The 25,151-nt window shown below is 42.8% G+C and overlaps 1 protein-coding gene across 4 annotated transcripts in view; it reads right to left on the bottom strand.

Moving 5' to 3' along the window:
• Positions 1–230: 230 nt before the first annotated feature.
• LOC147033549 (uncharacterized) overlaps positions 231–25,151 on the bottom strand; it is a 43,844-nt gene continuing 18,923 nt past the window's right edge. The window contains exons 3-5 of one of the 4 annotated variants that reach the window (XM_085856010.1): positions 18,748–18,961; positions 9,035–9,167; positions 231–1,771 (exon numbers count right to left, since the gene is read on the bottom strand). In XM_085856010.1, the coding sequence (XP_085712136.1) occupies positions 1,497–1,771; positions 9,035–9,167; positions 18,748–18,961 (622 nt within the window). In that variant the 3' untranslated portion in view covers positions 231–1,496. Of the gene's footprint in view, positions 1,772–9,034; positions 9,168–18,747; positions 18,965–25,151 lie in introns of all 4 variants that reach the window. The other 3 variants (XM_085856002.1, XM_085856025.1, XM_085856019.1) reach the window with 3 other exon arrangements.

Below are 25,151 nucleotides of genomic sequence, written 5' to 3'. Positions count from 1 at the left end.
GACAGACAGACAGACAGACAGACAGACAGAGACAGAGACAGAGACAGAGACAGAGAGAGAGAGAGAGAGAGAGAGAGAGAGAGAGAGAGAGAGAGAGAGAGAGAGAGAGAGAGAGAGAGAGAGAGAGAGAGAGAGAGAGAGAGAGAGAGAGAGAGAGAGAGAGAGAGAGAGAGAGAGAGAGAGAGAGAGAGAGAGAGAGAGAGAGAGAGAGAGAGCCATTGCCATGCAGTCGCTTGCTCAGCCAACTGGCAAAGCAATCATTTTTTTTCTTTTTCTCTCGGTTATCGTATTATGCGGATGCAATCCTATCGGATGCCCCGTCAATGGAGTAACTACGACGATGATGTCAAAGAGCACAGAACGACACGAAGTCTCCTTTTGTAGATCTGTTATATTTTGCACAAACCAAAAGAGATACAAAAACGTACAAAACGAGGCTGCCATTTAGTCCATTTCAAATCAGGCCACCTTCAACGATATCTAAAACACATGATGCTGTGGCTCACTTCTTCGTAAGATTAACCTTTAACTTCACAAAAATTTATGGTCAGCCAACTTAAATGGGCTGGGAGGATAGCTTAGAGGTGTGAACACTTGCTGTCTAGCAAGAGCTGTCTTGCAGAGGTTCAAATCTCGACCCAATTATAAACTGCTATCCTGGTGCCTTGCTATCGCTGGCACCCTGGACAAATTACAAATTCCTGCCCAAACCTACAGCTGTGCTCCCAGCAATGATGCAACCTGTAGCCACAGGCTGCACACGAAATGAATGAAGCCAAATTAAATACCAGACATAACTAAGGGCCGCAACAGGTGTGATTGCGAAGTGCCTCTCGGACGACGCGAGAAATGTCAGAAGGAACAGGTGAGCAAAACAATGTTGAGAAACAAAAACAACTAAAAAAAACAAAACAGGTGGCCCAAAGAGTTGCATGAAAGTTCAAGAAATGTCAAAGTTCATTGGTAGCTCAACCGATGGGTCAGGTTACAGACACATCAAGAATGTGCATCTGCTAAAGTGAGAAAGTCCACAGTTATAACAAGGGATCCGACCTCCAGGGTAGTTCTCAAGAGGGTTTCGCTCAATGTTTTTGGCTCGCTTGATCCGTGTCCAGCAGATGTGGAGCCAGTGCGTGCAAAGGTGCTGGGGGCTTTCAACAGGTCAAACGAAGATGAACACAGAGATGCAATTGAAAATGTTGTGATAATTAAGACCGATCCTTGCGGTGATGGCTGTCGCTGGTTTTGCGAACGCACAGTTGTTGAGACATATAATATGCCGCCGAGCTGATATATGTATCGTTTGCCTCTGGCTTTTTTATGCCAGAAGTCGAGACTCATTTCAGTAATACAAAGTCACAGTTGCAACTGCCGTGCATTTTTTAAAGAGTTCGACAGAGTGGCCTATCACGAGTCACACTTACAGTACCTGCCCAGATTATGGCAAATTTCACCGTGAAGATGCTTTCAAATTTCGTCTTCATCCAGAATATAGATCATGACAGTACCGAAGAGGCTTGGCTATGGCTGGGTAGACAGGTGGCGGATGTATTGCCAGAGGGTGATGCGGTTCCCACGGCACAATCTGTCGTCTCTGCAATGTCTGGCGAATGACTTGGTGGCTCGGTTTTCAGACGGAGCCACGCGTCACCCAGTGCCTTGGCGAAGTGGTCGTCCACCGAACCCGTGACAGACACGGAGCCAGTTTCGCGGTAGTCTTGGCCAAGGCTGCGTCGGAAATGTTCCTCCACCACAGGGTCAGAGGTTGGCCCTGCAGCCATTTCAGCAAACAATGGAGAGAAATGGGAAGAAGGAATTGGGTGGGAGTACACCGTTTTAAAAGAATCCTCTTGATGAATAATCTATTTATTACATCTGCAAATCACCTGGAATTTTACCAATTTCCCCTGCACCCTCCACCCCTGCCCTGTCTCTGACCTCCTGATCTCCCTTTTCCTTCTCTCTCCTCTCAGTTGCCCTCCTATCTTCTCTTGTTAGCTTCCTTTTATTAATCTTCTCACTGAAGTCCCCCATGCTTTCTGCTCGATGCATACATACTAAATAGATGACACCGAAACCAATTCGGCCACAGTCACTGCATTTTAGTGACTGACACACACACACACCACATGAAATTCTGACATGTGAAAAAAAATCACCACCACTTACCTTTGCCCTTGATATTCATCAAAGAAAGAGGCACATGTATTGAATAACATGCATTTTACGTATTGATCAGAGAAACAAATATTGATGATTGTTCATGTATGCGATAAGACAATCGATCAAACACTCACATCCTACTTTGTTGGAGTTTTACATTTCTAGGCAACAATATCTAGTTATTTCAGTGCTATTTTGAGGCCAGAAAGATACGCTAGTTAATTTCATTCGTGATGTGTGGTCGATGGAACGAAGCAGAAAGCAATTCATACAGAGAAGTATCAAATATGGCTTTTGGAGATGTATAACACAGTATTAGACATCAGAATACTGTACTGTAGTACACACAGGAAGTAGTGTCTCTTTTTAAAGTTTGGCAAGACGCAGCATGCCTGTGAATCTTCACTATTTTACAAACTACATGTACATGTATCACTTCGCTGTAAATGTGTACATGCAGCATACCACAAACACATTTTAACTGATTTGAGGTTTTAGAGGCAATCAATATCAACATTCAGTCTTTCTTTAGCCCTGCATTAAAGCCAAATAGACTTTTAATCTTCCTGCTATTGTGTGGTCGATGTAGGAAAGCAGAAAGCAGTTCTGAACACATTACTGTAGTACACCCAGAGTGAGGTCGATGTAGTCTGGCATGATGAAGACAGTATGAATGTTAATGACATGTGTATGTTACAAGGTATTTATCTGCTGTTTGAAGTGTACATCTGTGATTTATTTTAAATGTCGCAGATTTTAGTGAAAAATGGTTGAAGAAAGAGTAAGCTATATCCTGTGGCAAATCGGACAGAAGCAGGGACCTATGGAAATTTCACATCATGTAAAATGTGATTTCAGGACCTCAACTCTCTCCCCACTCCCACCCTCTCTCCTTCCCTCCACATCTCCCCCTCTCTCTCTCCCCCCTCCCCTCTTTCTCACTTCCTTGCCTTTCTCTCCCCATGCAGCCCCACTGTCTCCTCTCCCCCTTCCACCTTCTTGCTTCTCTCTCCTCTCCCTCCCCTCAGTTTGTCACCTCCCCCCACTCACTCACTCTGTCCCACCTCCCTCCCATCACTCTGTCCTCCCTCCCTCCCCTCACTCTGTCCTCCCTCCCTCCCCTCACTCTGTCCTCCCTCCCTCCCCTCACTCTGTCCACCCTTCCTCCCCTCTCCCTTCCCAGTGAGATCGTTTAAACAACATCAGGTGGGTTGACTCAGCCTGTCATTCTTTCGAGGTTGGCAAAAATGAGTACTGGCTTACAGGTAACAGCGGCACAGCAGCACTTCCAGAAAAAAGATGTAACCAGTCGCCACAAGCTGCATACAAAACAAGAACTCTGTCCCCTACCTCTCCTCACTCTGTCCCCTACCTCTCCTCACTCTGTCCCCTACCTCTCCTCACTCTGTCCCCTACCTCTCCTCACTCTGTCCCCTACCTCTCCTCACTCTGTCCCCTACCTCTCCTCACTCTCTCTCCCCCTCTCCTCACTCTCTCTCCCCCTTCCCACACCAGAAACTGCTATGAAAATGCATTTTGCCTTTTAAAACATTAATATCCGAACGATTTTCTTCCCGTTTTTTGCAACCGAGTATTGAACCATCTTAGCCACGATGATAGATGAAATTAGATCGACAAACCAATGGGTGGAACTCTCATGCACGGACAGACACGGATGGACACACACACACACACACACACACACACACACACACACACACACACACACACACACACACACACACACACACACACACACACACACAATTCCTCCCCATCTCACACTATTTATGTGATTACGGTGGCAAAAAAACCTGGGTGTACAGGTTAACGAGATGGCCGATTCAACACAAAACATCTCTGAGGAGTGATGTGGGATGTCCTGCACATTACTGAGGTGAGGACCACGAGGTGTTTATTGTTGGACATCACATTGTCAGGCAGATGGAGTGAGCACACACTGCCACGTTATTGGACTATAAATTGGACTATATTGCAGTTGGACTATAAATAAACTAGTCATCTATGAAAAAAATCCCACATTCCTTACTTCCTTATTGTGGGGAATTTTTTCGCGTTCAGAATGAAATTATCAGAAGGTGTAAAGTATGGTGCTCCACCTATTACTACCACCACTTTAATGGCCCTAATTATTCCCACCTTTCAGTGCGGTCGGCCGGGAAACGTTTATGGCCAAAATCTTTCGCGAACTGGAAGCGCAGGCCTGACGCTCGACTGAAGGTGTAGGATTGAGTAATTTGTTCCAGAATGCCAACAATAACTCGCCCACTCATCAGTAATAACACCGTGGGGTCCTTAACGTCCACCAACCAATGCTCATAGATGAGACACTCAGTTTAAAGTCCATCCGAGGCACGGCACACACATCGATGAAGAAGAGGGTAACGATTACCATTTCATTTGTTTACATTAAGGATACTGTTGGCCAACGGGATAGTGCAGAGGTAGCTGGTCCAATTCCTGACTCGACAGTAAAATATTGGAGTGATGCTTCGGAAGCTGAATGTTGATCACAAAGGGTGCCATCCCTCAGACAGAATTATACTTGGTGTCTCAACTGAGAGCATTAGTTGATGGACGCTAAAGATGTCTTTCATGAAGATTTGGCGCATTACCGCCGGCACCCTACCTGATGTACACATTTCTGCCACCTTCAATCGAACGTCAGGCCGAGCCAGATGGGTCGTGCAAGAATTGGGCCACTAACCTGAGGTTACCTTACAAGAAAGTTGAAATAATTGAGGTGATAAAAGAAGGAGGATACAAGTTAGCTGATCAAGTTATCTTCTAAAAGACGACATGCTACGTCGTGTGGTACTCCCTGCTTGATACATATCACCAGAGGGTCATTTTAGTTCAATATTGGTTGATGTTTGCTTATTTAACCTTTGTAAGCCTCTGATGAATTTGTATGCAAATCACATGCAGTGAACGGACAGTATGAGACAATGAACAAACCAACATAGTGTGTAGTATTTAAGTCCATAATACCAGGATTATTAGTTGTTGGCTTAGATGGTAATGCCAAACTGAATCCAATGGAGATCAAGCCCAAAGTGAAAGGAACTTTACGTAAGCTACCCTTTTGTGAACGTTAAAAAAAGAAACACATGATAGCCTTCACTCGAGGGTCAGAAATGAAAGAAAAAAAAAAACACCAACAACAATCATAAAAACAGCAAAGAAAAATGAAAACAAAAAGAATAACAACTACAATGTTATTCGGAACAATAATAAAGGCTTTCCATTTCAAACTCCAAATGTGATTTTAAATCCATACAGCCATTAAGGTCCATTAGCACATAAAAAGGGCAGAGATAGGAAAAATCGTTGAACAAAAAACAGAAGAAATCAGGTCACAGTGACAAATTAGCTTGCGACTTAACAGGTCAATGTCAGATGCATTCACAACTAAGTCAGCATTCCTGAGTTTGCAAAAGCCTTCTGGGACATCCGAGGTGTATCTGCATTTTAAAAGGTAAGAAAAGGGATGAAGATTGGTCAAAGTTCAGGCTTTAAATAGGCGAATGTGACCTAGTTTGCAAATGAGTTTCAAGGACCTCCAGGTTGCACCAGCACACGAAAAGGTAAGAAAGATGGAAAGGTTAATTTCACAAAATAGGTCAGCATGACCCAACTAGTGGAAGAGGTGAAATGTCAAATCAGGCCATACGTTCGCATGATGTAGTTTACAAAAAGCACTTTAAGACACCAAGGGACGTCATGTATGTGACCATAACTGTAGTCAAATTGGGAAAGTAATAATTAGAAAAAAAGGTTTCTTCAACGTCCACATCTGACCCACTTGCAAAGTCCAACATTGTTTGAAGGAAAGGTGTTTGAAGCTTGAAACAGCAATAACAAAAGGGTATATTAAAGTTCAATTAAAGATCAACCTCAAAAATGTACGTTTCCCAAGGTGCACAACTACAGAGCAGCTTCGATCTCCATGCAAAACATGGTGTTTGAAGTCCAAAGCTGTTTCGGCTTTTTTGGACTAATACCAATAACCACCAACAACAATAGCAGCAGCCATAAAAATAACAATAGTTCTTAAATTTGGAAATGGAAAGACCCAACAACTATGGTTCTTCCATTTGGAAATAGAAAGTGCCAATAACAATGCTTAATCTATTTGGAAATGGAAAACACCAATAACAAAAGTTCTTCTATATGGAGATGGAAAGACTTAACAATAGTTCTATTTGGAATTGGAAAGCCCGAATCACAATTAATTGTAAGTATATTTGGAAATGGAAAGACTTAATTACAAAAGTTCTTCTATTTGGAAATGGAAAGCCCGAACAACAATAGTTCGTTCTTCTATTTGGAATTGGAAAGCCCTAACAACAATAGTTCGTTCTTCTATTTGGAATTGGAAAGCCCTAACAACAATAGTTCGTTCTTCTATTTGGAATTGGAAAGCCCTAACAACAATAGTTCGTTCTTCTATTTGGAATTGGAAAGCCCTAACAACAATAGTTCGTTCTTCTATTTGGAATTGGAAAGTCCTAACAACAATAGTTCGTTCTTCTATTTGGAATTGGAAAGCCCTAACAACAATAGTTCGTTCTTCTATTTGGAAATGGAAAGCCCTAACAACAATAGTTCGTTCTTCTATTTGGAATTGGAAAGCCCTAACAACAATAGTTCGTTCTTCTATTTGGAAATGGAAAGCCCGAACAACAATAGTTCGTTCTTCTATTTGGAATTGGAAAGCCCTAACAACAATAGTTCGTTCTTCTATTTGGAATTGGAAAGCCCTAACAACAATAGTTCGTTCTTCTATTTGGAAATGGAAAGCCCGAACAACAATAGTTCGTTCTTCTATTTGGAATTGGAAAGCCCTAACAACAATAGTTCGTTCTTCTATTTGGAATTGGAAAGCCCTAACAACAATAGTTCGTTCTTCTATTTGGAATTGGAAAGCCCTAACAACAATAGTTCGTTCTTCTATTTGGAATTGGAAAGCCCTAACAACAATAGTTCGTTCTTCTATTTGGAATTGGAAAGCCCTAACAACAATAGTTCGTTCTTCTAGTTGGAATTGGAAAGCCCTAACAACAATAGTTCGTTCTTCTATTTGGAATTGGAAAGCCCTAACAACAATAGTTCGTTCTTCTATTTGGAAATGGAAAGCCCTAACAACAATAGTTCGTTCTTCTATTTGGAATTGGAAAGCCCCAACAATACGAGTTATTTTATTTGGAAATGGAAAGCCCTAATAACAATACTTCTTCAATTTGGAAATGAAAAGCCCTAATGACAGTAGTTCTTCTCGTTGGAAATGGAAAACCTGATTAACATTAGTTCTTCTACTTGGAAATGGAAAGCTTTCAATTTCCAAATTGAAGAACTATTGTTTTTAGGGCTTTCCATTTCCAAGTAGAAGAACTATTGTTTTTAGGGCTTTCCATTTCCAAGTAGAAGAACTATTGTTTTTAGGGCTTTCCATTTCCAAGTAGAAGAACTATTGTTTTTAGGGCTTTCCATTTCCAAAAAGAAAAACTATTGTTCCGAAGTCTTTCCATTTCTCGATAGAAGAACTATTGTTTTTATGGCTTTCCATTTCCAAATAGAGGAGATATTGATATTAGGACTTTCCATTTTCAAGTATAAGAACTATTGTTACTTTGTCTTTCCATTTCCAAGTCGAAGAACTGATGTTATTCTGGCTTTCCATTTCCACATCGAGGAACTATTGTTATTTGGAAATGGAAAGTACGAATAAAAATAGTTCTTCTCTTTGGAAATGGAGAGCCCTATTAACAACAGTTCTTCTATTTGGAAATGAAAAGACTTCATAACAATAGTTCTTCTATTTGGAAATGGAAAGCCAAAATAACAATAGTTCTTCTATTTGGAAATGGAAAGCCCAAATAACAATAGTTCTTCTAATTGTTAATGGAAAGGCCAAATAACAGTTGTTCTTCTTGTTGGAAATGGAAAGACTTAGTAACAATAGTTCCCTAATAACAATAGTTCTTCCACTTGGAAATGTAAAGATTTTATAGCAACGCGATGACCGGTGAACCCGTTGGGTTCCCGGTGTGACAGCGGTTGATGAAAAAAAATCATTTCAAGAGAGAGAGAGAAAAAAGATAGCTCCAGCGAACTATACTGCTGAGGTTGTTTGCATTGATGAAATTCTCCCGAAGAGAACGTGACTGAATCGGGAATTGATTTTTTAATAATTTTTTCATTGCCCGATTTGAACGAAACTTGATACTGCACACCGCAGGAGAATGGTGAGAAAGGTGGGCCGAAAATTTTTGTGCTATCATGTCCCGTGTTGGCTGTATTTCGGGAACAAACAAACATACATACATACATACATACATACATACATACATACATACATACAAGATGAGAGTTTTAGTAATATATAGATGGTTCTTCCACTTGGAAATGGAAAACACCAATAAAAAAGTTATTGTATTTGGAAATGGAAAGACTTAAATAACAATAGTTCTTCTTCTTGGAAATGTAAAGCCTGAATAACAATAGTTCTTCCATTTGGAAATGGAAAGCCCAAATAACAATAGATATTCCATTTGGAAATGGAAAAACTAAATAACAATAATTCTTTTCTTTAGAAATGTAAAGCCTGACTAACAGTTGTTCTTCTACTTGGAAAAGGAAAGCCTGAATGATAATACCAAGAATAATAACACAAGCAACAATAATTGTGACAATAAACCAAGAAAAACAAAGCAATCAAAATAAATAAAAATTCCGAAAAAGAGGGTGGAAGTGGAGAAGACTGCAGCGATAAAAATGAAAAAGAGAGAGAATTATATAACACCATAATTTAAAAAACCCCAAAGGAACACAAAGAGGACTCGATTACCTGGCTTGTTGTGCTCGGGTGACGTCACACTTGTGCAGCAATAGAAAGCGTTGTTGCTGGAGTTTCCGCTGTTGCCACCGTGTGCTTTGGCTCGATGGAGTGCCGGCACGCACGTGATGACTGACGGTCTCATCTGTGAGAGTGAAGGAGAAAATGGCTTTGGAGCGCAAACAGACAGTTGGCCACTGAGAGGCGAAGGCAGGGTCAAAAATCTCTCCGACCCCACCAGTGGGTTACTATGGTGTCTGTTTCTCGAAATAATAATTTGTTCCGGTTTGCAGACCATGGTGTCATGGTGTAAAGCATTTCTCATGAAGAAAATCACAACATATGTTGAGTGAATTAATCTCGGAGGTGGGGGCATGATACACTCTCAATAGCAAATCATAACTGAGCCAAAGTGTTACAATAAAGTTATGTTGGGAATGAAATACTGTTGACAGTTATTTATCAGAGTTTATGTTGTAATTCTAAATTTACTGAAGGGTCAGGTCATGGGTTTGACCCAATTTCAGCCAAAGTGCCATTATGGTACTTTGGAAGATGGAGAAGCACCATGGAGGTCATATCTTTAAGAACCATGGAGGTCATGTCTTTAAGCACCATGGAGGTCATGTCTTTAAGCACCATGGAGGTCATGTTTATAAGCACCATGGAGGTCATGTCTTTAAGCATCATGAGGGTTACGTCTTTAAATGCTGTGGAGATCACCATGTATTTAAGTATCATGGAGGTCATGTCTTTAAGCATGAAGGAGGTCAGGTCTTGAAGCATCATGGAGGCCATATCTTTAAACATAACGGAGGATATGTTTTTAAGCATTATGAGGGTCACGTCTTGAAGCATCATGGAGGTCATGTCTTTAAGCATCACGGAGGTCAAGCCTTTAAGCGACATGGAGTTCAGTTCTTTAAGCATCATGGAGGTCATGTCTTCAAGCATTATGAGGGTCATGTCTTGAAGCATAACGGAGGTCGTGTCTTTCAGCATCATGAAGGTCATTTCTTTAAGCATTATGAGGGTAATGTCTTTTTCAGCATGGTGGTCAGGTGTTTAAGTGTCACAGTGGTCAGGCCTTTAAGCATCATGGAAGTCAGGTTTTCAAGCATCATGGAGGTCATGTCTTCAAGCATCACGGAGGTCATGCCTTCAAGCATCACGGAGGTCATGTTTTTCAGAATCACGGAGGTCATGCCCTTATGCATCATGAGGTCATGCCTATAAGCATCATGAGGTCATGCCCATTCACATCACAGAGGTTATCTCTTTAATCTGGCCATTCTGTCTGTACCCCTTTGTAAAATCAAACATTTCATCATACCTTTAAGATAACAATAGACCATTGAGATTGCATCCTATGTAAACATTTAAATTGGTGTCTTCACACTTCATGGATATATTCAAAAAAAGACGTGTTCGAAAAAAATTACCCATGAATAAGTCATTTGGCTCATCACATCAGTGTTGTATCCCTATTACATAAAGTGTTTACTGTATTTAAACTAACCAATGACTTAACGTTTGGGCAACGCTTCAGACAAAACTTATGGAAGTTTCAACATGAATTGGAGTGTACCTGCACCACAATGGTCATCCAAAGGTTAGATTATTACTGTAAGCAGCCATAGCCATGGGTGCTTGAAAATTAAAAAAAATATATTAATTTCGGGTCTTATCAACAAAAAGGTAGTGCAGCTGTGCGGTCATGGATTTGTTCGTCAGTGGACTTAAAGTTGACTAGATACTGCCATTGTGGAAAGCCCTTGCACTCAGGGGTAACATTAATCTGGCAGCCCTCTCTGCACTGTAGGGGGGGAGAGGCTGCTGAAAGTAGCACTGCCAAAGAAAGAAGCTCTTGGAGATCATCTAGGTCCACATGGTACTGAAAACCAGTCCATCAATGTGCAGTTGTCTGTGGTGGATGCCAAATCCTGTGATCCAAGCATGGCAGCACATCAATTTGTCCCAAAATTGATGTGCTGTCCTGAATGGATCAATGGAGGGCCATCAAAACCAAACTTGTTGAGCCTTTTGAACAGTTACTGCCGATCCTGTGCTGAAACGTACAGGTGCACCCCCTTTCATTGATCATCATTGCCGATCAAACCATCACATTAGCTTATTTTACACGTTTCTTTGATGTACCCTTAAGTTTTCATATCCACGACTGCCGAAGGGACAGCCGACTGAGTTTAATCCAAAAACCTGGTAGGCTATGCAAAACAATATTCACTCAGGGCTTCATATGGAGAATGGTGGTGGCACAGTGGTGAGGATGCTGGGCTGGCATCACAGAGGTTGCAGCTTCAGGTTTCATGGAATTTGATCCGAAGTTTCTGGAGCATTACTGACTTTCAGGAGAACTACCATTTTGCTATTAGATCATTGGTACATACTCATCCGGAGCAAGGATGACATTCATGCATAATTCTCTGAATGATAGCTGGCGGATTCCATCTACCTACTGAGCAGGACACTGTCTGACAGCTGTATGGGGCAGAGGTAGTGTGCTTAAGGCCCTGTCACATCTTGACGTTTTAGCCAGCGCATGGCAAGGTATCAAAATGTATGTAAAACGCTGGCATACGCTGAACTATTGATGCTTTTTTCCAGTTTTGGACGTATTCATAATGAGTTGGACGTATGCATAACGTATTAGTAACGTACACAGAACGTTTTGATAACATAGATAACTTATATCATCGAATGCTGAGCGTGTTGTCGGCGTTCACAACCTATGCCCAACGATAGTCTAACTTATGCATAGCGCGCGGCAGCGTATCGCCGACGATCACGTGGTGTAGCCTATTAAAAGGCTGCAGCTCGACGATTCAAATCATAACCGAACTAGACATCGAAGTGTCAAGCCGCTGTCACACCTTTAGTCCGGCAGATATGTGAAATATTCTGGTGGTTTTGTGCCTTTGATGATACAAGCATGAAATTTGGTACACAGTTATAGCATACCCTTAGGAAACATTTTGGATATAGGGACATTCCAGATTACCCCTAGGGTCAAAATGGTGGCCATTTTACAAAATGGCTGCCATGAATACCAAATTCTGCCTACAAGGTCAGCAAAGTCATATGTGCTTGGTGCAAAACACAATGTAGTGAGTAAAATATGATTATTATCAACTAGTATGCACATGCTTCATTATCTACTTCATATTTGACTAAAAAAATGCATCTACGGTGGTCTATGAGGGACACAGATAACAGTTTACCATCGCAATAATGCATGGCTGGAACAAGAGCTCTGCAATATGATCATGCATGTGAATGTTACCTGAATATTGTTTCTGGAAATATAAATAGATCAAAAATCAAATTTGGTGAAAGGAACTTAGACTCCATGAATATTTCCATTATTAATTACATACTGGTAGCTGGCAATGTCGCGATTAGATGCATAAATTTGCGAAATCGATATTGATGTACTCACTGTATTAATTTTCATGATTGCATAATAGAAATGTTCAAACTACAATGGTGTGTTCATATTGATTTGGGTTTAACATGGTCCTGTCCAGCGCAAAGAAATAATGCATGGTGGCCTATTGGGGACATCGAGTGACAATCACCCAAGATCGCCATTGTGTATATATGCATCTCGTCTGGGCTGGGGTTCGTAGTTGAAAACATTTTAACTCTGCTATTCTGTTTTCAGGTGATAACTCCACTGTAGTGTACCCAAAGACTAATCCCCTGCTTGGTGGTGGTTCTTCCCAATTTTACAGTGACTGATTGGTGGTGGTTCAAGACAATGGCCAAACATTTCAAACTATTAGACCCCCAGCAGTGAGGGCCAAGTACATCTGTTAACCCATTTTGTGATGACAGCAAGGATCTCCTGGTGCTAGACAGCAGAGACCTGGCAGACCCAGCAGTTATCAATACTGTACGCCAGATCGAGAAGCTGGGACAAGAACTGCATGACTCCTATGTCCATGAGAGACTTATCAACCAGACAAAGCCCATCACCGACCCAATCAAGAGAAACAACCTCCCTCTCTTCAGCCGACCTCGAGTCAAAGAGAAGTCAAGAGCACAGCTGCAGGTTTCATCTCTGAAGAACGACTGCTCCCTGTTCTCCAGGTTGTTCATTGCGTCCCAGATACGTGATGGAGATCTTGATTAGTTATTCGCACATGAGAACCAAGAATGTCCCCCTGCACTGTCACACGTGGGCAAGATGAGACTTGGAACAAAGTCTGATCTGGTTGGCTGCTTAGAAGATCTGGTCCCTCAACAGGAGAATGCTGCTGCTGCTGCTAGTCCAGCAGTTGAAGTCATCATCCTTGATGGTACAGCGATCATCAGTATGCTGCCACCTGGCACAGCAAAGACCTTCAACGAGTATGCATCAGAAGTATTCTTGCCATACATCACATCTCAGCTGCAACATACGAGCAGGATGGATATTGTCTGGGATGAATACCTCACAGACAGTTTGAAGGCGGACACTAGGAAGAAGCGAGGCAAAGGCATCAGGAGACGAGTCGAGCCATCTAGTTCCATTCCTGGAAACTGGCAGACCTTTCTTCGCACAGATGAGAACAAGATGGAGTTGTTTGACTTCCTAGCCACCAGAGTAGCAACAACAGACACAGACAAACAAGTCATCAGCAACCACCACAAAGATGTGGTTTGTACGCAGGCTCGAGATGTTGCTGGTCTTGCCCCTTGTAGCCATGAAGAGGCTGACACAAGAATGCTACTCCATGCTGAAGACGCTGTGAGGCAGGGATACAGCAAAGTGTCGATCCGTACAGTAGACACTGATGTCGTGGTCCTTGCGGTGACAGCAGCTGGACGTCTGGACATTGATGAACTCTGGGTTGCTTTTGGTACAGGAAAGAACTTCAGGTTCTTGGCAGCTCACGAGATGTCTGTGGCACTGGGACTTAACAAGTGTCGAGGTTTGCCATTCTTCCATACCCTCACTGGATGCGACACCGTTTCAAGCTTCAGAGGCAGGGGGGGGGGGGGAGAAAAAAGCATGGGAAACCTGGAAAGCCTATGATGAGGTCACTGATGTCACTGCAGCATTCTGTGCCTTGGCTGCCACGCCAACTCCTTCAGCCGTAGATGACCACATGGATGCATTGGAGCGTTTTGTTGTTGTACTCTATGATCACACCAGTAGCCAGGAACATGTCAATGAGTGTCGCAAGCATCTGTTCACCCAGAATGGCAGATCAATAGATGCTCTCCCACCAACTCGTGAAGCCCTGAAACAGCACATCAAGAGAGCTACCTACCAAGCCGGCTACTGTTGGGGCCAGATGATGGTGTGCACACCAGAGCTCCCATCACCCAGTGACTGGGGGTGGGTTCACACCGATAATGGCTTGGACATATACTGGACAACCCTCCCAGAGGCAACTGAGGCATGTCGGCAACTACTAAGGTGTGGCTGCAAAAAGGGATGCAGAGGACAGTGCAAGTGTGTCAAGGCTGCACTCCAGTGCACAGCTCTATGTCACTGTGGTGGAGAGTGTACAAGAGAGTAGAACTGGGACAAGAGAGATCACAGATGATAATTATGTAACATGTATACATGTATCCATGCATCATAGTAGACTCTGTTACCTGGATCTAGAGGTTCCACTGTATAATTTTGACTCTGTAAGTTGATGTGAGGACGAAACAGAAGCACTTCCTCTGAGTTCAAGAGTGTTAAATGAACAACAGTCATTCCATGGTGCTTGATAACAGTTTTTTGAAGAGTTTGTTGTAGAAAACCGTCCAAAAGTGCAAAAATGCACCAAAAAATGACCAAATAAATGGTTTATTCAAGCTTTGTCACCTTTATTTGCTATTCCTTATTTGCTAGAATCTATATTTAGTTAAATAAAACCACTGGTATGCTTCTTAAATATAGTTGTATCCACATGTATCCTCCTTGTACAACACAAAATCGGCTATTTTGTAAAATGGCCGCCATTTTGGCTCTGGGAAGAATCTGGAATGTCCCTATATCCAAACATCTTTGTAAGATACTGCCCTAGCATTGTGCCAAATTTCATGCTTGTATCACTAAAGGCACATTTTTTTTCACATATCTGCCGGACTGCTTGACGTTTTAGCCAGCATATGCCGACGTATGAAAAATTTGCCAAATACGCTGGCACACGTCGAATACGTTATGGGTAAGCTTTGTATATGTTAAGACAACGCTGAAGCACACTGGCATACGTCGTAGTACGCCGAGTACGTCGACAAATTTTCAGCATATTGAAAATTTTTCGACGTATGCCAGCGTATGACACACGTTCCGCATACGCTGGCCATAAGTTGTAGGCACGTTACGCGATCGTTGACACACGTCGACACACGTTACTTGCAAGTTACTCATTTGGCAAAACACGTCGAGGTAATGTTTAGCGCACCCGAAACTTATTTCTAACCTATGAGTAATGTGCTTTGAACCTTGGAGTAACGTGCTTTGAACCTATGTGTAACGTATCTCCAATGCATATAGACGTATGTAGATGTATTTGACATCTTCCGGACGACTACAGAACTTACTGAACGTGTTACTAACTTACAGCTACCGTTTAATGGCATATTGGCAGCGTTTAGGGGAATTGGTATATAAAAATGGGGTTCACACAGGAGGAACCTGTCAGTGTTCCAGACTCCATGGTTTTTTTTTTTCTTCGGCATGACGGTGATGTTGACACTTCGATCTCTAGTGCGGTTATGATTTGAATCGTTGAGCGGCAGCCTATTATTTATATTATATTATAACCGCACGAGAAATCGAAGTGTCAACATCACCGTCATGCTGAAGCAAAGAAACCCCCCAAAAAACCATGGAGTCTGGAACACTGACGCTAACCATTACCTTGACGTGTTTCGACTTATGAGTAACGTACAAGTAACGTGTGTCGACGTGTGTCAACAATCGCGTAACGTGCCTACAACACGTTACTCATAGGCTAGAAATAAATTTCGGGTATGCTAAATGTTACCTCGACGTGTTTCGACTTATGAGTAACTTACAAGTAATGTGTATCAACGTGTGTCAACGATCGCGTAACGTGCCTACATCTTATGGCCAGCGTATGCGGAACGTGTGAGTCATACACTGGCATACGTCGAAAAATTTCAAGCATGTTAAAATTTGTCGACGAGCTTGGCATTCTACGACGTATGCCAGCGTACTACGACGTATGCCAGCATGCTCTCAACGTATACAAAACTTACCCATAACGTATTCGACGTGTGCCAGCGTTTTAGACAAATTTTTCATACGTCGGCATACACTGGCTAAGGTGTGACAGGGCCTTTACCTTTGATCTCTCCAGTCTGGGTTTGATTTCCAACCAAAGTGTCAGATTGGTGCCTCACAAACAAGGCAAGTACACTGTCATCAAAAAGTATGCTGTCTGCCGGGTGGATGTCAAGATGGGTGTCTCTTCTGCTGGCATTAGTTTGTAGATTGTAAAGATCCCCATCCGAGTTATTAGCGACATTCTCAACAAACTCCACAAATGAATGCCCAAATCAGCTCCAATCCAATGTCAGGACAGAGCAGCCAGTTCTTGAAAGACTTGGGCCGAACCTCCCCCACAGCTGACCTCCACACAGAAGGTGGGTTGGATGGGGGTTGTTAAAGAAGTAGTAGTAAACTGAGCAGGACCCTGGATGCTATTTTATCTTTCAGAAGTTTCAAAATGAAATATCAAACAAGTTGATAATGCTTTCCTATTGGTTACGGAATGCTCTCTTAATGAATCACTGAGACAATCCCCCAAAAGGAATCGGACGACTCTCGCCAATCAACTCACACCTGGCTGTGCTTAGTGAAGACACCCATTTTTCATTCCACAGACAAGTGTGGAAAACTCTATTCAGGGAATGGGTAATCTGCATGATCAACCTGATCGGGTCTACAGGTAATGCCAGGCATGCACATTTTGTGGTATAATCTTTAATGTGCACAGGGCAGCTTAACGTAGGCTAGGTATAAAAAGGCTACCAATTGAAAGGCTACCTGTGAAACGGCTACTGATGAAAAGGCTACCGATGTAAGGGCTTCCAATGAAAGGGCTACCTTTGAAAAGGCTACCAATGAAAAGGCTGTCCATATAAAAACTACCAATGCAAAGGCTACCGATAAAAAGACTCTCAATAAATAAGCTACTAATGAAAAAGCTACTTATAAAAAGACGATCCATATAAAAGATAAAAATGAAAAGGCGACCGATAAAAGGCGAACTATAAAAAAGATAACAATGAAAAGGCTACCGTTAAAAAGGCTACCTATAAAAAGGCTACCAATAAAAAGACGATCTATACAAAAGATAACAATGAAAACGCTACCGTTAAAAAGGCTACCTATAAGAAGACTATCTATACAAAAGATAACAATGAAAAGGCTCCCTATAAAAAGGCTACCTATAAAAAGACTATCTATATAAAAGATAACAATGAAAAGGCTACCTATAAAAGGCTACCTATAAAAAGACTATCTATATAAAAGCTACCAATGAAACGGCTACCAATAAAAAGGCTACCAATGAAAAGAGGCCACCGATAAAAAGATTATCTATATAAAGGCGACCAATGAAAAGGCTACTTATAAAGAGGCTACCAACGAAAAGGCTACCTATAAAAAAAAGGCTACCTAGAAAAGGCTACCTATACCACTGAAAAGATTATCGATATAAAAGCTACCAATGAAATGGCTACTTCTAAAAGAGAATATCAATAAAAAAGCGACCAATGAAAAGGCTACCTATAAAGAGGCTACCAACGAAAAGGCTACCTATAAAAAGGCTACCTATAAAGAGGCTAACAATGAAAAGGCTACCTATAAAAAGGCTACCTATAAAGAGGCTAACAATGAAAAGGCTACCGATAAAAAGGCTACCGATAAAAAGGCTACCAATGAAAAGGCTTCCGATGAAAAGGCTACCGATAAAAAGGCTACCAATGAAAAGGCCACCGATAAAAAGGCGAACAATGAAAAGGCTACCCATTAAAAGGCGAACAATGAAAAGGCTACCGATTAAAAGGCGACCAATGAAAAGGCTACCGATAAAAAGGCTACCAATGAAAAGGCTTCCGATGAAAAGGCTACCGATAAAAAGGCTACCGATAAAAAGGCTACCAATGAAAAGGCTACCGATAAAAAGGCTACCGATAAAAAGGCTACCAATGAAAAGGCTACCGATAAAAAGGCGAACAATGAAAAGGCTACCGATTAAAAGGCGACCGATAAAAAGGCGACCGATAAAAAAGCTACCGATAAAAAGGCTACTTATAAAGAGGCTACCAACGAAAAGGTTACCGTAAAAAGGCTACCAATGAAAAGGTAGAGCCACCCCAAAAATTTCTTACCAAATAGGGGGAAATACAGGCAATGAAGTTCGTCTACAGTGGGATCAAACCCAGAATCAAATTTTTCAAAGAGCAAGCTAACACTGAACCATCATCAGACCCTCAGTACAAGACAATAATGCTCCAGGAAGCTCACAGTTGTATCCGATTTTTTGCCGGTGTAACATACAGGTAAGCGGAACATATCAATCACACTTGGTAATAAAGGGTGTAGATGATGAAACAAGCAATCATCCGACATCGGTGGGATTAAAAAAAAAGGAACCAGTGTAAAAGGAGTCGAGACCACTAGCTTTGGTTAATAATTAAAGGCTCAAATATAAATCCCAAGCATATCAAGTACCCCTTTGCCAACTCACCTGCTGTCTATCTCGAGCTGGGCCAAACACTGCACCGAGATGAGGCATTTTGGTCACGTCTGCCGGGCAGTGACCCCGAGTCGTCAGTAACACGTTGTCACAGGGAGAAACACTCGAAGCGACCCCGTTGCCACAGCAGGGCATGACAGGGCTCTGTGAGTTGAATTGGGCGGGTAGCTTCACGTCGTGCTCATCCTCTCCGGCTGTTGATACACTGCTGTCAGGTCGGGATAGGGCATAAGGATCCATCTGAGTGCTTCACTATGTTCAGGTTGCACATAATAGTGAACACAAAGACGGCATTGTCAAGTTTAGTTACTATTGACATTTAGGCAAAATAAAAATAAATAGAGTCAAATGATTGATCATCTGATCCGATGTCTCATCTACACCGTCAAGTTTGGACTGAGCCCACATGCTTCTCGAAGCGTCTTCACATGGCAAAAGGAAGCCATTTTTTGAGCCAAGCCCAAACCATCAATAAATCATCTTTTCAAAGGTGGGAGATCGACCTTCTTGAGTGTGAGCTGGAATTGGGATGCCAGTATATCAATACCACTGCAGCAGCTACTGCTTTTTGTCCAGTTGAATGAATAACGCAGCGATACTACACTTTGTCGAAGATAGTGTCGGTCTAGGTCGGTAGGCAATTTGAATGAAAGGTTTGGTAACCAGAGCTTCCATAGCAAGAGTTATACTGGTGGTCTGTCATTGCTTTCCCAACAGTAGTTATGGCTGGAATTTGTGTAATTTGGCCATGTTGCTGGCGATAGCTCGCCTATTTTTTGCAAAGCACAATGTGGTGGAGTCTTTAACATCTCCTAACTAATGCCGACAGAAGGGACGACACACATACAGATGAATCACCCTACTTGTGAAACACGGGGATAACATTTTATAGCTGGGTCGGGATTCAAATCAAGGCCAGACAGCTTAGAGGAGAGTGTGCCTACCTTTAGGCCATCCTGCCAGCCCTATAACTCACAAACACTTCACCAATAACCCAGCAATAGTTCATTTGCTTTTCGTTAATAACCGAGAAATAGCTCTCCGAAACTCCAATAATAACCCGGTGGTAGCTCGCCTACTTCATGCTCTCTCTCTATCGAGTGCAGCCTGTGGCTGCTGGTTGCATCATTGGTTGGGACGCGGCTATGGCGCTGATGTAGTGCCCTTACCAGTACACTGGTACTCACTTTGCCGACCTCGGAAGGATGACAGGCTGAGTCAACCTCCTGGTGTATTAATTCAGCGGCCCAACGAGTCTTGAACTCAGGACCCGAGGATCCCAAGCCGCCACCCAACCCACTAAGCCAACACCAGGTTTTACTTCATGCTGAAGACACAGTAGGATTGTTAACATCCACCAACTAATGTCAGTGGATGGGACACCTGGCTTAACGTCCATCCGAAGGACAGTACACACATTGCTGCCTCACCCTGCATGTGAAACACCAGAATAGCTTGCATACTCTTGCTGAAGGAAACGTTGGGATCTTTAAACTCCATCAACTAATGCCGGCAGACAGGACGCCCAGTTTCATGTCCATCCGAGGGATGGCACACACATTGATGAATCACCCTTCCCACGAAACAACGGGATGACAATTTATAGCTGGGTCGTGATACAAACCCAGGCTAGACAGCTTCGAGGTGAGTGTATGTTCCTCGAGGCCATCTTTCAGCCTTTCATGAAGAACACCATAGGAATTTAAATGTCCACCAACTAATGCAAGCAGACTGAACACTGAATTTGCTGCCCCACCGAGGGATGGCACACCCATTAATGAATCGCCCGACATGCAAAAAAAAAAAAATCGGATGGCAGTTTATAGTTGGGTTCGGATTCAAACCCAGGCGAGACAACTCAGAAGCGAGTAGCACATTCCTGTACGCTATCCTGCCAGCCATATCAAGAACGGTTCAACACACTCTTTACTGCCATGGCACAAATTTTGGTAAGAGCAACAGGTGCAGGTGTTCTTGTCCTGGCAGGTGTCCGAGCAGAATCGCGCGAAGCCTAATATTTGCGCTTTGAGACGACCTTATGAGCAGCGTGTCCGGGGTCAACACGAAACCCTAACGCGTCCAAACAAAGGAGTCCATTTAATGTATGGCTGCAGCTATTAAAACATCTCAATCATGGAGGTCTGCAATTTGAAAAATGATGATGAAACCAACAATTTGATCGATTAATAGATTACTTCCATTGTGAGATAACCCTGTTGGTTTGGAGAACTTGGCAGTTCCTCATTTTTCTGTCCTAAGGGGTGCACGACCTCTGATGCTCGTTCCATATTTCGGAGACTGTTTGAGGAGTCAGGCGGACTGATGTAATGACACTTTAATCTTCTTGAGCAATTGTCTTGTATGGAGTTTGCATAATGATCCGCACATCCAATACGAGGTGTGTTTTTGTCTGCTCCAAACCAACAGGATAATCCTGGTTCAAGACTCTACTAATCAGAGAGTTTGGTTCTAGCTTTAACTAGTTACTGCCTGAACTAGTTCAGAACCTTCAAGTGGAGATGATGACGCAAGCGGATTGGGTTATCATCTGCATGTAGTAGTGGTTCCGTTTGGCCGAAAATTATCATCATTGTTCTTGAAGGCGTATCGCTGGGCAGGAAACAAAAGTCTTTCAAATAACAGTGGAAAACGCTCGCAAAGCAGACGACCGCAGTTCTGAGAATTTGAGGCTCGCAGCGGCCCCATGAGTTGTCTCCTTCATTCACATAACTGTTGACCGATAGTGGAATTCATCGGGATGCTTCCACGCAGCATACAGTGGGCCTGGAATGGTGCGCAAAATATTTCGGTGCCGCGAGCAGTCGAACGGTGCTTGGTATTCCAGGCGGGACCGAAACGCATTCCTGAAGCTGCGCGCCCTCTGCCCAGCCAACAGGAATTCCATGCCCGCCTGTGATAAACCAGGCACAAGGCCACAGTGGGAGGAAACGTGAAATATGACGGTGCAGCATTGCACCATGTTGATAAGATTTCAGATATCCGCGTCCTGTAACGATCCGCGGACGCAGTTGCACGAGTCTGTTCTTTCACGGGGTGCAAGGCCCTAAGCGATGACCGTGAGTTGAGGAAAAGCCAGAAAGCCTCTAAGAATAATTTATCAATCCGAGATTCTCCACTGAAAAAGTTAAATAACAATCATATCCCTTGTCACCGTTACGTGAAGTCCTCACGGATCGTCTTCGGGATTGGTTCTTGTACCCCAGCGGCAACAACAGCTCTCGAGTCAGGAGCTGCTTTTCAGGTGGAACAGCTTATCCATAACTCGGAAAAATGTGTTCAACACTGACATCGAGTGATAATTAATCTTTCACATTTGTTTGGACAGGTCGTCATACTTTCCCCGAGCTCGATCCCAACAACAAACAAACGAAACTACGGGCAACAAGGGGTCGCAGAACAAACACGTGGAGCGGATAGGCGAATGAGTCCCCATCTCTCAATTCAAAGGTATAAACAAAAGATACTTCTGAGCAAACTTCAGCTTAGTTAAAACGAGACATAATTTCATGTCACGACGTCGACCGATATGCCCCCGTCCACATTATTACACCATCGTACACACTTGTACCAAGTTTGATTTAAATCCCTTCAGCTGTTCTCAAGTATCACATTTTTAGCTGACATGACCTCTGACCCTTGACCTCTTGACCCCATAATTGAATTTGTTTATCTTTGCATCATTATACGTACTTGTACCAAATTTGACTTGGATCCCTTCAGCCGTTCTTACGTTATCGAGGTAACAAAATCCTATCACGGACGCACGGCTCGACGGACAGACAGAGGGACAACCCGTAAAGATAATGCCTCCGGTGACTTCAGCGGAGGCAAAAAATACATGAACATTCCAAAACTGCAGGCTCAGACGAGAGTCCAAGATGTAAATATTGATTTCTGTGACATTTTGTTGTTGATTCTAATCGCAGGGAGTAGTTCCACAACTAAATGAGAGATCATCAGAAAACTGCGCCCTCCAAGCTGCTCATGTACCTGGAACATCCACGCAAGTCTTGCATCCCAATGGCGTTTCTCTGTTCGGATGAAAGACCTCAGCGATAACTACTAGCAATAAGTTAGTCCCTTGGAGTCTTTTACGTCACCGTCAAATATTATTAGATTTCCGACTTGGGCTCCAACTCCGGGAGGGATTTTCTTTTCTCTGAATTACCAGGGCCAACAAGACATTTCCATAAAGGGTGATGTCGTCCTCCTTCTCTCTTTTTTTATTTTTATTTTTTTTATTTTTTACAGGATATAAGGCTCGTAGTGGAGCTGCCACACATAGACATATAGACGATTACACGAGACTAACTCAGCCACTGAGCTTGGGGGAAGTGCCGCCACTTCCCAGGGTGCTCTGGGTACCAGCGACGCCAATGACCCTTTTCTCTTGCTGTTCCCTTTGTTGTGTTGTGTCCTGATTTGTTCTGTGTCATAGCTTTTCCACGAGACTAAACCATGTATTAAAAAAACAAAATCTCACAAGGAGGAAAAATAAATTAACAAATAAATCCCTTTAGGGAAGGTCTTGTTATGGCATGATCGTGCAGTGTACTGCAAAAGAGTAGGTTTACCACCATAGCTTACTTTTTGAGCCCCTTCGTCAAGAGTTCCAAAACTTTCCGTTTGCTCTGACGAAGGGCTGATGCACGCAATGCCAGCCACATGGTGGTGGACATTCTCACATCAACATGCGGTCGATACAATCGATTGTTCATTTTCTCTGCTGACACAGACCGACACTATTTTTTTGGAGAGACTACCATTGTGCGGTAGGCCGGCAGGCCTCTGCGCTGCTCCAACCAAATTGTTCAAGAAGAACGCCAAAAATTCCTCCCTGAAGCCAAACTCAATGGCAGCTGAGAATGTGTTGCATTGCGATAGTCATCTTGCTGTGTCTGCCAATTATGGGGGGGGGGGGGAGGTGTGAGAGTCATGGCTGGTAGTTGAAACAATTCTGCCATTATATTGATCCATTCACCATGATAACCGGATGTGAGAGAGCGTGCTCATTCGCCAGTGTGTTTGAGATAGGACTGGCTATAGAATTCATTATTTCACTTGTCGGAACTACAAACAGGAAATCATGAATTAAATGGTCTGCTGTTCCTATTTTATCAGTGCAAAAGCAAAAACCCAAATTCAACAGGTGTGGAGAGGCCGTTTGACGAGCAGAGTGTGGACGATGCGGCAAGGTTGGCCGAAGAGGTGAGAGAGAGCGAGAGAGAGACAGAGACAGAGACAGAGAGCAAGAGGTGTTCATTTGTCTATGTCCTCAGGACATACATATCATTTTGTTCAGTTTGAACCAAAACTTACAGGCAAATGTGTGATTCTTAAAACTTTTTTTTTTTTTTCATTTTTACCAACACAGCTCCAATGCCGAATTATTCAAAACAGCCACTGCAAGTTCATCATCATGAAAGAGGAGAACGAAGGACTAGTCTTGATGGTGAAGGCTGGCGAGTCGATCTGCATCAGATGAGTAGAACTAGAGAGTTCATAGAACACCTGACCTCACACAGTCTTGAGAAAAAGGACATGGGACTTTATTGGAAGAAGAAGACGAAGTAGAAGAAGAAGAAAAATATCAAGATGGTGAAGAATCTCGAGGTTCCCATGCTCTGTCAATGAGATTGTTAAATTTGATTGGTCAAGACGGCGTACAATTTTGTCCAAGAACTGCTAAACTGCGGGTTTGTGTTCCGATTCACGTTCCGATTTGTGTTCTGCAGTGTTCAAAATGCAAAATTCAATGAGAAAATTAAATAGTTCCCCAATCATCAACTGCCAGACAGTCAACCAATGACTTAAGTCTGCATTGCACTACATTCGCATGGTAATGATGGACGGGATCAACAGGATGTCGATTGAGGTGTGACGATCGCTGTGAGAAGTGAGAAGCCGACATTTTGGGTATTAATCGCTTCGTCGGAGCAAAAGAGCTTTGACTTTCGGGAAACTTCAGGAGATTATGCAAATTGTAACAAGGAAGGCAAAAGAACAAGCAAATGTAACAACATGTGTAGCAATTTTTTTTTTTTCGGGGGAAATGGCAAAAGAGCATTCGATGGGATCTGGATTCGCGGCAAAATATCCCGGCTTTGAACAAATGTCCCGTAGATGTCTCAAACCATGATGTGATTATTTTTTTTTTCCGAACTGGATGTAATCAGGGAGGTGTTTCAACAATCAATGAAGAAAAGTTCAAAGCTTCTGGTCAGTATTTCATCCCAAGCCCACCCCCAGCTCGAACGGCTGTTCATCCACAATCCCACACCTGGTTACCCTCCCTAATTCCAAGTTGAAAGTGCACCTCCAGTCCTTCGTCTGTGGAACCGACTCCTTGAGCCTGTTGTCTCGTTCCCACAGTC

Source organism: Eptatretus burgeri, chromosome 2 (assembly GCF_056783735.1).
Source record: "Eptatretus burgeri isolate ZD-2024b chromosome 2, Ebu_testis_v1, whole genome shotgun sequence".
NCBI lineage: Eukaryota > Metazoa > Chordata > Myxini > Myxiniformes > Myxinidae > Eptatretus > Eptatretus burgeri.
This window is presented reverse-complemented; position numbering and strand designations above follow the sequence as displayed.